The sequence below is a fragment of the Oncorhynchus keta genome, chromosome 25 (genome assembly GCF_023373465.1).
Source record: "Oncorhynchus keta strain PuntledgeMale-10-30-2019 chromosome 25, Oket_V2, whole genome shotgun sequence".
Lineage (NCBI taxonomy): Eukaryota > Metazoa > Chordata > Actinopteri > Salmoniformes > Salmonidae > Oncorhynchus > Oncorhynchus keta.
Window position 1 is genome coordinate 35,279,772 of NC_068445.1, and position 13,673 is coordinate 35,293,444.

Genomic DNA, 13,673 nt, shown 5'->3' on the forward strand with positions numbered 1-13,673 from the left:
CCTCTGTCTGATCCCAGGAGCTGGAGAGAGTAGATGCACACCACCTGATGATCCTGTTCAGGGATGGGGGCTGCCAGTTCCGGGGGGTCTACTCCTACTTCCCAGACACGGAGGAGATCCTCAAGCTGACCGGCACGGGCCCCAAGAGCATTAGCAAGAAGATGATCGACAAGCTTTACAAGTACAGCTCGGACCGCAAGCAGTTCACTGTCATCCCCGCTAAGACCGTGTCGGTTAGCATAGACGCCATCACCATCCACAACCACCTGTGGCAGGCCAAAAGAACCACTGTGCCAAAGAAGAGCGGGAAATAATCTGGGGAGGCCCCTGAAAGTCACCCTGGGGAACCCCTCCTAGGACCCATTCCACCATGCTCTGCTGGATAGACTGCATTGATGTCCACAGCCAATGAAACTCCCCCTCTATCAAGGATGGCCAGACACGTGGCTCCTTCAGTTCACACTGTGGGGGCTTGTATCAATGGATACATGTACTGGTGGCCTGCCAGTGACATTGTCATCTGTCGGGGATCTCCATGTGTTCTGTTCAGGTTGTTCGTTGATGGATTCATTCGGTTCTGTTTTTCTAAAGACTAAGAGAAACGTGTCATTTTTTCATGTGGTGGATGTCTTTTTACTTGAAGTATTTATTGTTGTCACTGAAATGGTTGAGCTCCGCTGCAGCAAAATACGCTATGGCTTCCCTCTCTTGTTTGAGTCCATCTGAGTGGGTGGGTGGTTCTCTCACACTATGACCCATTCAAACCCCCATCCTCCTCTCTCTTGTTGGAGGGGGTAGGTGGTTCTCAATCTCTCCACTTCAAAATCTGACCTGAGATGACCAGCTTACGTTCTTTTAGGACTTCTAGGACCAGTATTCTGCAACAAATCAATCTCCAGTATAACTAGCTACCAGACAAGCATTGCCAACTTTGCCTCTCCCGTTCTCTCTGTCCAATGTGCTGCTCTGAACTGTCTCCTGTTTGTTACTGGGCTCCCAGACCATCCACTGGCCTTCTACAAGCATCATACTGCTACTATCAACTGTCTATTTATTCAAACTCTTCTAAACTTGCGCAGTGCAGCCCGTCGTAGCACTGTCTATCTGGGATGTAGAATGGTGGCGATTGTTTTTAAACTACTCATCTAGTCTCCTTTAGGCCTTTAAACGAGGGGGTAAAGACGTGCGGGGAACAATAGGCTTGGGTACTCTTCGAAATTGTCATGATGCTTATTTTGTACGTTTTTGTTATTTTTTTAATGGAAAACTGGTTGGTTATACAGTAATCGGCGCTGATGTGTTATCATAACATTACATGAATCGGTATGGCGTACGTTAGCTAGCTAGAGCTAGTCATTTCTCTCCACTAGGCACTACTTCCTGTATAAAGGTGCACTCCACTCATCACGTTTCAAAGGCTTTTATCATGCAATGTACCACCTCCCTTCTACCACATGAGTGATCGGCTACCCACCATGGGTGGGGTCATTCCATTTCAATTCAATCAGCTCAGGAAGTAAAATTACATTTGTATTTTTGTTTACTTCCTGAATTGACGAAATTGACCCCAACCCTGCTAAGCCAACTTTTCTCCCCTCCCCCAGGGGGCTGCATGCTCTTGTTCTGAAGAGTGTGTGTGTTCTGCTGTAACCGGTTTGAATGACAGTATTTAATATATTCATAATGGGTCACTCTGTGGGACTGTGGTCTAGTTATTTACCTACCGACCGACATTAAAGAACATTCCTGAAAGGTGTCAACAAACACTGCCACCATTTTATTTTTCTCTCTCTGTCCAAGTGCTTATTATTAGATACCGTATGTTGGCCTCATGAACAACTAAGTGTTGCACGTGCACTTTACTCACTGATTACAGAAAGTGGAATTCAACTTTAAGAGGGCATTCAAAATGTATTGCAGAAGGAAGATGGTATATTTTTCAGAACTGAACTCCTGTGCACTCCAACTGAGAAACCTTTCCTGAACTAAAACCAAACACTAAGATTTAAGAATGGGTGACCAGTCAACTAAAATAACATCCTTCCTTCACTAATACTGCCGTCTCCAAAAATATATAGAGTACTTGATTATAATTTTCTGCATTTGATTTATTTTTTTATAGATATTTTGTATGTTAGTGTTTGTCTACTAAAATATTATATTGTCATTAATCACTATTTGTGTGTGTACTTCCCATCCCTGTTCATTTGTCTATTTCTTTGAGATCATACCATCTATTTATTTTTAAATGGAAGCACTGAAACTGAATACATTTTTAAAGTTATTAAAACACATTTCAATCCTTTGTTCTCATTTGTCTTTTCACATTTTACTTTCTCTACACTTTTCAGCCTACATCACCAACAGTTTGTTAGTTCCGCACCAGTCAAAAGTTTGAACACCCCAACTCATTCCATGGTTTTTCTTTATTTTTACTATTTTGTACATTGTTTCTACATCAAAAATATGAAATAACGCATGGAAGCAAAAAGTGTTAAACAAATCAAAATATATTTGAGAATATCCAAAGTAGCCACCCTTTTGTCTTGACAGCTTTGTACACACTTTGCATTCTCTCAACCAGCTTCATAAGGTAGTCACCTGGAATGCATTTCAGTTAACCGGTGTGCCTTGTTAATTTGTGGAATTTCTTTCCTTAATGCGTTTAAGACAATCAGTTGAGTTGTGACAAGGTAGGTCTATCTTCTGTATAACACCCCTATTTGGAAAAAGACCAAGGCATGAAGGTGAGTCGATGCGTAAAATTTCAAGAACTTTGAAAGTTTATTAAATTTAAAATGTTTTAATTAAAAAAGCGCTATGATAGTCTCAAATCAAAGTTTGTCACGTGCGCCGAACACAACAGTGAAATGCTTACTTACATGCTCTCATGACTGCCACAGGAAAGGAAGACCCAGCTTTACCTCTGCTGCAGAGGATGAGTTCATTAGAGTTAACTGGGATGAGTTGGACCGTAGAGTGAAGGAAAAGCAGCCAGCAAGTGCTCACCATATGTGGGGAATTCTTCAAGACTGTTGGAAAATAATTCCTCATGAAGCTGGTTGAGAGAATGCCAAGAGTGTGGCTACTTTGAAGAATATAAACATTATTTTGATTTGTTTAACATGTCTTTGGTTACTACATGTTTCCATATTTGTTATTTCATATTTTTGATGTCTTCACTAATATTCTAAAGAAAAACCCTTGAATGAGTAGATGTGTCCAAACTTTTGACTGGTACTGTACATGTGTTCTAGTCAGAGACACTTGCATATTCACAGTATAGTTTTGCATGCCTTGTTTTCACCCCACACCAGTTACCTAGGGATTATTGAAGGCATGCTTCACTTAAATAATTTAGGTGTTCCAAACTTGTTCCACCGGGGCTGGGCCAAAAAGACTGAATATAATTCATTTCAACCCAGATCACATCACTATAAGGGAGTTGGTGGATGTGCTGCTATCCTCCAGGCCTCCCTAGTGTGAACTGTCTCTCCCTCCACCACTCAACTGGAACAATGGTGATCTCCCAGCCATGCCTCAATGGCATGCAGCACTCATAACCATGGTAAACTGTTGCAGTCATGCATACACCTACCATGGCAACGGGCAGTTCATTCTCTTGAAGTGGCTCTCTGAGTGTCATGTATTCACAGAACAGCACATACTGTCAAACACTCAGCTTTCTGTTCACATCTGTGGTAGAATTACTCCTCAGTTCTGTGTAAATATTACATGTTCTAGTAGGACATAGGAGTCTGTCATGCAAGGCTACATTCTGAGGTAGATCATGAATAGTGAGTATTCTACCTATTTCTATTTACATAAGTATTCAGACCCTTTGCGATGAGACTCGAAATTTAGCTCAGGTGCATCCTGTTTGCATTGATCATCCTTGAGATGTTTCTCCAACTTGATTGGTTTCCACCTGTGATAAATACAATTGCTTGGACATGATTTGGAAAGGCACACACCTGTCTATATAAGTTCTCACTGTTGACAGTGCATGTCCGAGCAAAAACCAAGCAATGAGGTCATTGGAACTACAAAGACTCTTCCTAGAGCTGACACCCCGGCCAAACTGAGCAATCGGTGGAGAAGGGCCTTGGAGAAACTACAAACTCCCTAAAAACAGGTGTGCCAAGCTTGAAGCGCCATACTCAAGAAGACTCGAGGCTGTAATCGCTGCCAATGGTGCTTCAACAAAGTACAGAGTAACGGGTCTGAATACTTATGTAAATGTGACATCAGTTTTTTTATTCATAATACATTTCTAAAAACCTGTATTCACACATTTGACTTTTTCCTCATTTTACTAGGTTACAGCCTTATTGTAAAATTGATCAAATTAATTATTTTTGATCATCAATCTACACACAATCCTCCCATTCTTGGATGGGGAGCGCCGCTGCACAGTTCTTTTCAGGTCTCTCCAGAGATGTTTGATCGGATTCAAGTCCGGGCTCTGGCTGGGCCACTCAAGGACATTCAGAGACTTGTCCCAAAGCCACTCCTGCGTTGTCTTGGCTGTGTGCTTAGGGTTCTTGTCCTGTGGGAAGGTGAACCTTCACCCCAGTCTGAGGTCCTGAATGCTCAGGAGCAGGTTTTCATCAAGGATCTCTCTGTACTTTGCTTCGTTCATCTTTGCCTCGATCCTGACTAGTCTCCCAGTCCCTTCCTCTGAGGAGTGGCTTCTGTCTGGCCACTCTACCATAAAGGCCTGATTAGTGGAGTGCTGCAGAGATGGTTCTCCCATCTCCACAGAGGAACTCTGGAGCTCTGTCAGAGCTGGGTTCTTGGTCTCCTGCCTGACTAAGGCCCTTCTCCCCCGATTGCTTAGTTTGGCCAGGCGGCCAGCTGTAGGAAGAGTCTTGGTTGTTCCAAACTTCTTCCATTTAAGAATGATGGAGGTCACTGTGTTCTTGGGGACCATCGATGCTGAAGAAATGTTTTGGTGCCCTTCCCCAGATCTTTTCCACGACACAATCCTGTCTCTGAGCCCTATGGACAATTCCTTTGACCTCACGGCTTAGTTTTTGCTCTGACATGCACTGTCAACTGTGGGACCTTATATAGACAGGTGTGTGCCTTTCCAAGTCATGTCCAATCAATTGAATTGGACTCCAATTTAGTTGTAGATACATCTCAAGGATGATCAATGGAAACAGCTCAATTTTGAGTCTCATAGCAAAGGGTCTGAATACATATATAAATACGTTTTATTTATTTTTACATATACATCTGCACAGGGTGGAGACCGATAGAGAACCACACATGGTGGAGAAATACACAGGGTGGAGGCTGATGAACTACACATGGTGTAGACTGATAGAGAACTACACAGAATGGAGAACTACACAGGGTGGAGACTGATGGAGAACTACACAGGGCGGAGACTGATTAGGAACTACACAGGGTGGAGACTGATTAGGAACTACACAGGGTGGAGACTGATGGAGAAAACCTGTATGAATATATGACGACGTCAGAGGTAGAGCAGCAAAGAGCCAGGATGTAATGAGTCCAGGTGGGAATTAGAAATCTGACAGGAAAAGATGATCTTACTGATAAAGCGAGTCAGGAACATGAAAGTGATGATGGAAGGACTTATAATCTACAAAATGGCAACAGAAATACAACCCAGGCTTCTGAGGATACAGAGATCATACTTTATCTGACTATTGCCCCTGCCAAACCTAACCCTGACCACAACAAAGGTCAAAGAAAGCCATAGTGAGGGTCTCCCCCATCTAGGTTCGGGGGCAGGTCCACAATGCCACACATCAGGGGCAATGCCACACATCGGGGGCAGGTCCACAATGCCACACTCTTCACTGACCCCGACCCTGTCCAAGAGGTCAAAGATGAAAGAGAGAACCAATCGATCTCTCAGCTGATCGTGACCCTGTCCAAGAAGTTGAAGGTGAAGCAGAAAACCAATCAGACGACCCCGGCCCTGACCAAGAGATCGAAGTCAAAGCAGACAACCAATCACCTGATCCTGACCAAGAGGTCGAATGTGAAATGGACACTATCTCAGTTGATGTTTCTCTGGGGGGCAACACTACTGTCAGTGTTCTAGAATCTTCACCATCACCCATTGTTCTGGAATCTTCACCCCCAGAAGAGGACAGAGGTGAGACTGGTGAGGAGTTCAAGAGTAGACTCTGAAACAATCTCTCCAGATCATGATGTAGTCCAACTGGACAATGCTGAACCCTCATTTGAGTCAAGTGTGTCCTTGTCAAGCTTGGTCAATGCTACTCACGTCCAGTGAGGTCCTTACCCAGACCCGAATTCTTCCTGCTCCAGAAAAGCCTGAAGAATTGGAGAACAAACCTCAAGAAACCCCACAGTTTTCTTCAGACAGAGTTCCCAGACAGAGTAGAGGCCAATCCAACCCAAAGGGTGTGCCAAAGAGTCGCAGCAGGGAGAGAAGAGAATGTTGTGGTGATCCACCTAGTGGTGGTTCTCCCAGTGATGACCACCTGCTGCTGGAGAATGAATACACCTTTACTGACTTGCTGCAGGAGGTGGTTCAGAACCGGGTGGTTCAGAACCGGGTGGTTCAGAACCGGGTGGTTCAGAACCAGGGCCAATGGACCAGAGACAGGCGGTAAACGACACCAGTAAACAGAGGAAGGGACAGGACCGGCCGTGGCCTTAAGAATTTTAAAGCACTATGTAGTCTTTTTTATATGATACTGGTCTGATCTTATTTTTTTACTTCTATTGGTTTATGTTTCATAACTGTGTACATTGTCAACATTAGAGTGAATCAATACTGAACAAGTGTTACCCCAACCAAGGCCACCACCCTGTTAATAATGATTAACAGCAATGCTATCTCAATGCTGTTTCTGAGTGATCATTTTTCTCTGTGATTCAAACAAACAACAGGAGTGTTTATCCATTTCAATGTTCCCTGCTGCATGTAGCATTTATTGTTTCATATTTTACATCATGGTAGAGAAGTACACAGACTTCATCATAAGAAATAGTAGAAAATGTACCTTTTCACAACGAATTAAGAACATGATAAAGTGAACAGAGGTTTTTGGAGAACATGCATGGTTCCATATAAAGATATCAAATGATATGCTTACAAAAAAAGAAGCGGGGAATATTATCATCAGATTCATTTTCTAGGTGTGATACTTCACACAGGTCGGCAATCTAGCTGTAAGAAAACATATCTGGTTTGGCAAGCTTTATTTAGAAACATGCTTTTTGTGTTCGCATGCCCCTTTCTAAACTACAGTATAAACTTCAAAAACCACAAACAGATTTTCTATGGATTCTAATTATATGGTGACTGATGGGATTGTACACGCTCATTGTTTCCATGGTGATCAACTGTACTCTTCTTTAGTCCTCCAGATCTGTAAACTGCCTTTCTGTGGGGGCCTGGCTAGAATCAAACATATTCTATCTACACTTACAGTAAATCAATGGACAACGTGGGAATACTATACATCTCAAACACAGCAAGAAATATATATTAAACAACTTCAGTCCTGATATCAAAGTATCAGTTGGCTTTCCTCCATCATAACAAACTTTCTCAACAACCTAATGATATTCATGCAGTCAGGAAATGCATGTATTATGGTCTACTCTTTTTGTGTGTATTTGTATGCTGGCTTCACCCCCCAAAAAATCCATCTAAATGGACAAAGTATATTGTATCATTTACAATGACAATGAACCTTAAACTTTGCAAACTTAACTAAGTTGATATTGTGTTTATACCACCTCTCTCTGAATGTATGGAGACTGACTCATACTGTGCTGTGAATACTGTAGTCTGTTTTATTGTATAGTTTAAGTTTCGGGTTAAAGGGTCATGCTATAATGCTCTTAACGACCACAGAGCTTAGTGCAAAAGTATTTCAAGACCTTCTTGTTATCATTTCTGGAAAAATGACCCAGATTTTTTGTAACGAAACAATGAAGATTAAAAGTGTTAGACTATTTACAATGATAAAACCACACATATTAGTCCAACAGTATCGAAAAAAAATAAAACATAAATACATCTCCTAACCCTTAAATAATGATTCAATATCTAAAGCACACACACAATACTACATTTACTGTACAAGTGATTCCTGTATAAGTGAAAGGACATATTGGAATCCAACTTGCAACACTGTACTCCAATCCAAGCCCATGTACTGGCCATACTAACAGACTTCAAGTGATAGTTAACTCCAACTCATCTTTACATTAGATGACTTTTAACATCTGAAAACATAAAACAAACTTTCATTTTGTAGTGAACGTTCACCTTTACTGTGCCTGTCTCTTATTGTGGAAAACAACAGGTTTTCCACGGTAAACCGCTTTGAAAATCAGGATCATTGTACTGTAATGTACAATCATTCATAAAATCCTGTCAGAAATAAGGAATGGTTGTACATTAGCTTAACTAGAACACTGACAGATATAAAATAAATATCCAGATACTATATGGCACAAATAGAGCGACATATTGTAGTGGCATGGAATAATTTATATAGCTTCTTCAATTCCTTTACTATTCTAGACTTTTAATAAGAAATGTCATGTTATAAAACAAAATGGGGAAACATCCAGCATGAGCAGTAAAAGGGTCCCTATATAAGATACAATGTTTTCTACATTGAAAATAGGAAATTAAAAAACGAAAATCAATGTAATTTAAAAAGTGCTTATGTACTATCATGATTGATTTGTAAGAATACTGCCATAACATTGAGATAAGGAATAACCATTTCTGTACCAAACTCCGCACATGACTTGCTATCGTAACTGATAACTACACAGTCCCCCCACACACACCAGGTGTGCTTGGTCGAGCTCACCAGCATACCATACAGGCAGAGTTTGCTCTTGTGCCACCTTTCCATTGGTCTTAAAGTGCGAGCTCCATCCACCAAGCGTGTGAACGAGCTAAATCAAACTAACCTCTAAATATTAAGAGCGTCACAGGACCTCTGACATCATCGTCTCTTCTGGTTGCTTACTTGTCCGGAAGGGGGCGTGCTTCCAGTCTGTCTCTCTCTCCCTCCAGTGACTGGTGCACTCTTTCTGTTTAATCTGTTGCAAAGAGGGCCTATCTGATGCTCCCCAAGAGGGCCTGTCTGATGCTCTCCAAGAGGGCCTGTCTGATGCTCTCCAAGAGGGCCTGTCTGATGCTCTCCAAGAGGGCCTGTCTGATGCTCTCCAAGAGGGCCTGTCTGATGCTCTCCAAGAGGGCGTGTCTGATGCTCCCCAAGAGGGCCTGTCTGATGCTCCCCAAGAGGGCCTGTCTGATGCTCCCCAAGAGGGTCTGTCTGATGCTCTCCAAGAGGGCGTGTCTGATGCTCCCCAAGAGGGCCTATCTGGTGCTCTCCAAGAGGGCCTGTCTGATGCTCTCCAAGAGGGCCTGTCTGATGCTCCCCAAGAGGGCCTGTCTGATGCTCCCCAAGAGGGCCTGTCTGATGCTCTCCAAGAGGGCGTGTCTGATGCTCCCCAAGAGGGCCTGTCTGATGCTCTCCAAGAGGGCGTGTCTGATGCTCTCCAAGAGGGCCTGTCTGATGCTCTCCAAGAGGGCCTGTCTGATGCTCCCCAAGAGGGCCTGTCTGATGCTCTCCAAGAGGGCGTGTCTGATGCTCCCCAAGAGGGCCTGTCTGATGCTCCCCAAGAGGGCCTGTCTGATGCTCCCCAAGAGGGCCTGTCTGATGCTCTCCAAGAGGGCGTGTCTGATGCTCCCCAAGAGGGCCTGTCTGATGCTCCCCAAGAGGGCCTGTCTGATGCTCCCCAAGAGGGCCTGTCTGATGCTCCCCAAGAGGGCCTGTCTGATGCTCTCCAAGAGGTGAAGTAGTTAATTAATGATGAGGCAGTCTTTATGCATCCTTCCATAGCAGCTCTGTGTGTGTGTGTGTGTGTGTGTGTGTGTGTGTGTGTGTGTGTGTGTGTGTGTGTGTGTGTGTGTGTGTGTGTGTGTGTGTGTGTGTGTGTGTGTGTGTGTGTGTGTGTGTGTGTGTGTGTGTATATATATTGTGCCGGGGGTTGGCAATCGGGGTGAGGTGAGGGAGGTGAGGGAGTTTCAGAGGTGGGTCTCGTCCCTGGTCTCAGTGCCAAAGTCTTGCCTCATCCGGCCGCCACCGCTGCTCTGCCCTTGGGCTGGATCCTCTGGCACGTTAGGGCCCGCCAGAGGGTCAGACCGGATAATGTACCTGGATAGAGACGAGGGCAAAACCAACTCTATTGGGTCACATCCACATTTTTATAGAACACACTACCAGAGAACTGTACTGTCCAAAATAGACTGCTGTGCCCATTCGGGAACAATATTGTATACCATACCCAAGGTTGTGTACAGTCGACACAGCTTGGTACAGTATAGTACATACTGAAAAGAGAAGAAGAGGCCACTGATCCCACCTCTCTTGTCGGTACTTACACAATGTCATTGAGCTCCAGCATGGTGTCTGGAGGGGGGTTGATGAGAACGTAGGAAAGAGTGTTCTGGTGGTCGTTCATCTCATCTGCAACAGAACAGGGGCAGGTCTTCACAGATGGCTTGGTTTTACTAGTCAACATCAGCCCAATAATGCTCTGTTTAGCAACTGAAACTATAGGATTCCCTGACTCCTTGATCTTCAGTAAGGGTGTAGACTGGTATAAAAATGAATATGCACATAAAGCAAGTCTACAGTATATATCTTGTTTGCTACGAGTTCTGTGTTCATTTTCTTAATGTCTATTCAAATATAATCAATGGTGTGTAATTGTGTACCCCTTGATATAGCATCCCCTGACGTCCTGTGCTTGTTTTGAAGTAGGATCAAGTTGCCCCTAGTCACTGATCTAAGGTCAGAGCTGTGTGTGTTTTACCTGTTTGTGTGTAAGAGTGAGAAGCTGTGTACCTGGGACAGAATGGGGCTCAAGCTTGGGGGTTGGGGGGTAAAGTGCATCTGCTTCTCCAAACCCACCTGTGTTTGCCCCTTATAATGCCAGGCGGAGTGGGCAGGAGAGAGAGAAGGTCTAACCGTTACTGACAGTGCATGGCTGGTACAGGGTAGGCCCATGCTGCCACAAGGCAAGCGTATCTCTCCATGCGCGGTTTAAGAAAGACATGCAGACACTGTCCGACTGTATAGATTCACCTTCTGCACATTCTAGACGTCTGCCTGGTCACTCACGTCAACACGTCACCATGGTTGCCATGCCAATGACACTCAGCCCCCCATATAGAAATGTTGACAGACCCACAAACACAAATAGGACATGCTCTGGCATCCGGCAGGACAGGCTCAACCAATCGAAGTGAGGCTCAACCAAACGAGGTGAGGCTCAACCAATCGAAGTGATTCTCAACCAAACGAGGTGAGGCTCAACCAATCGAAGTGATTCTCAACCAAACGAGGTGAGGCTCAACCAATCGAAGTGAGGCTCAACCAAATGAGATGAGGCTCAACCAATCGAAGTGATTCTCAACCAAACGAGGTGAGGCTCAACCAAACGAGGTGAGGCTCAACCAAACAAGGTGAGGCTCAACCAATCAAAGTGAGGTTCAACCAAATTAAGTAAGGCTCAACTAATCAGAGTGAAGCAAAATACATTGGTAGTGTGGGATTGGAAGGGGTCAAAATAAAGCATCTAGGATCGTCTTGTAATGTAATTCAGAGGGACTAAAATGAGCTGAATATTAATGATTTGGTATTTAGGCCAATCAAATGCTAAATGGGATTCTCTGTTAACAACCACAGTTATATTTCTACACAATTCCCAGTGTAGCTTTGGTGTGTGGATAGCTATGAACTGTTGGCCTTCTGAACAACACAGGCATAATGCTTTCTGCTCCACTCTGTCCTGCCCTGTAATGTATCTAACCACTGTCCTGCCCTGCAGTAACTTGGTACTCCGTCTGGCCATCTCTCCTCATCCATTGCCAGTCAACAAGGCTTAGTTAACACAGGTAAAACTGATGGAGCCTACAACATATTTGACTACCGTACATCAGTTGTTCAACCTAAGTGTGAACTAGGCCTATGTCTCCCACTTCAGTCCACACAATGCAGAGGACAGAGAGAAAGAAAGACTGTGTGTCTGCCACCCACCACTGCCATCATCACACAAAGTCATGCAGTAGTGATGTTTGATCATGAGTCTCCATCTAACCTGTTCTGGTCTCCTCTCCTAACGGCTGCTCTGAAATGCCCTGTAACTCTAAGACGGCCAACACTGTCACTCACAGGCTACTGTAGTCTTGTTCAATAACACAGCATTCTTACTCTGTCACTCACAGGCTACTGTAGTCACTGGCGAACCAGACACCCCCACAGCCCCCGCAAGACAGGGGGCCACGAACTCTGGAGGGCCATGCGCCTGTCATTGAGGTTTATATATATATTTAGAAACTCTGTTGACATTAACCCTTCAAAAAGTCATTCATAAACCTTTTTAATGTCCATATGTACTAGGAAGCTAAGTGTTAGTTTCCTGGGCTTAAAGAATGTGACTGATCAAAGTGCCTCAGGCCTTGAAAAATGTATTATTGAACTGATGAAAAGTAAAGGGACATCGGTGAACAAATGTCGTTGTCAAATCTACGACGGGGACAGTGTAATGAGTGGAGCTGACTCAGGCGTTCAAAAGCTCATATCAGACCGAGAGCCTAATGATTCTTGGGTAGTTCTTTATGACTTTTAGTTTAGAAAACAACCTTTCCGCAGAAGAGACAGTTACAGGGATGGTTAAACACAGCTTTATTGCCATAGCAACATCAGGGAAACTGGGCAGAAGGGAGTGGTGCTTCAAATAAGAGGTTCTGCAACATCTTTAATTGAGCCTCTCATTCTCCTTTATTGCCAGACTCCAAACATTACAGAAAGAGATGAAATGTAAAGGAAGCTCTGGGAACAGGTTGTCTGGATACTGGACAGACAATAAATTGGCAGATGCAAACAGATTATCATCTTTAGCGGAGGACAACAGTTCTTGAGGGTTGGTACAAATAAATATATGTTTGTGATAGTGTTCATACCGGTGAACCAGCATTTAAGTTGTGTGCTTGCAATATCAACAGTCCCCTATCTCTGGCATATATTGGCATGCATCACTCAAGACTAAGTTAAAATTGTGTGCAGCACAATGGACATATAATGCACAATGTCTCAGGAAAGACTGTCTGGGTTGGCAGTACTCACTATAGAAAACAGTCTGGCCCGCAATCTGGACCTAAAGGCCGTGGTGAAAACATTTTCACACAAAAAAGGACTTCAGGAGACCAGGGGAGTCTGGAATTAATTTAATTTACCTTGAATATTGCAGCCCATTTGTTTAGGCTTTTAGACATATGAAAAATTCTAACATTAACAGTGGCTAAATTTACCCTCCAGCCAACAAATTCTTCCCTCATTGTTAGGCTAGATGATGTGTCATTTGTATTACAACTTTACAGTAAATAGCAGACAAGTACTGTACACAGCTATAGATATTAGCCTACACTGCATATTGAAGCAATCTCTAGTGAGTTAGTGTTTTGAGGGTGGACTGACTGTATTATTTAGCATTAATAGACTGTTAATAGAGTGTGAGGATGGTCATGTCATGCAGTCAGGTTCAGGTAGGCTATACAGGACAGTTGTATATTTAAAAAATAATCAATTGGTAGCTGATTAGTATACAGTTGCATCGAACAT

At 43.5% G+C, this 13,673-nt stretch overlaps 2 protein-coding genes across 3 annotated transcripts in view; one reads left to right on the forward strand and one right to left on the reverse strand.

The window, feature by feature from the left end:
• LOC118377659 (calmodulin-regulated spectrin-associated protein 1-B-like) overlaps window positions 1–2,302 on the forward strand; it is a 31,566-nt gene extending 29,264 nt beyond the window's left edge. For both annotated transcript variants that reach the window (XM_035764602.2, XM_035764603.2), the window contains exon 18: window positions 18–2,302. In XM_035764602.2, the coding sequence (XP_035620495.1) occupies window positions 18–314 (297 nt within the window). In that variant the 3' untranslated portion in view covers window positions 315–2,302. The remainder of the gene's footprint in view (window positions 1–17) is intronic.
• Window positions 2,303–9,921: 7,619 nt separating this feature from the next.
• Window positions 9,922–13,673, reverse strand: part of LOC118377657 (potassium channel subfamily T member 1-like) — a 180,973-nt gene continuing 177,221 nt past the window's right edge. The window contains exons 29-30 of the mRNA XM_052479946.1: window positions 10,430–10,514; window positions 9,922–10,202 (exon numbers count right to left, since the gene is read on the reverse strand). Of these exons, the coding sequence (XP_052335906.1) occupies window positions 10,073–10,202; window positions 10,430–10,514 (215 nt within the window). The 3' untranslated portion in view covers window positions 9,922–10,072. The remainder of the gene's footprint in view (window positions 10,203–10,429; window positions 10,515–13,673) is intronic.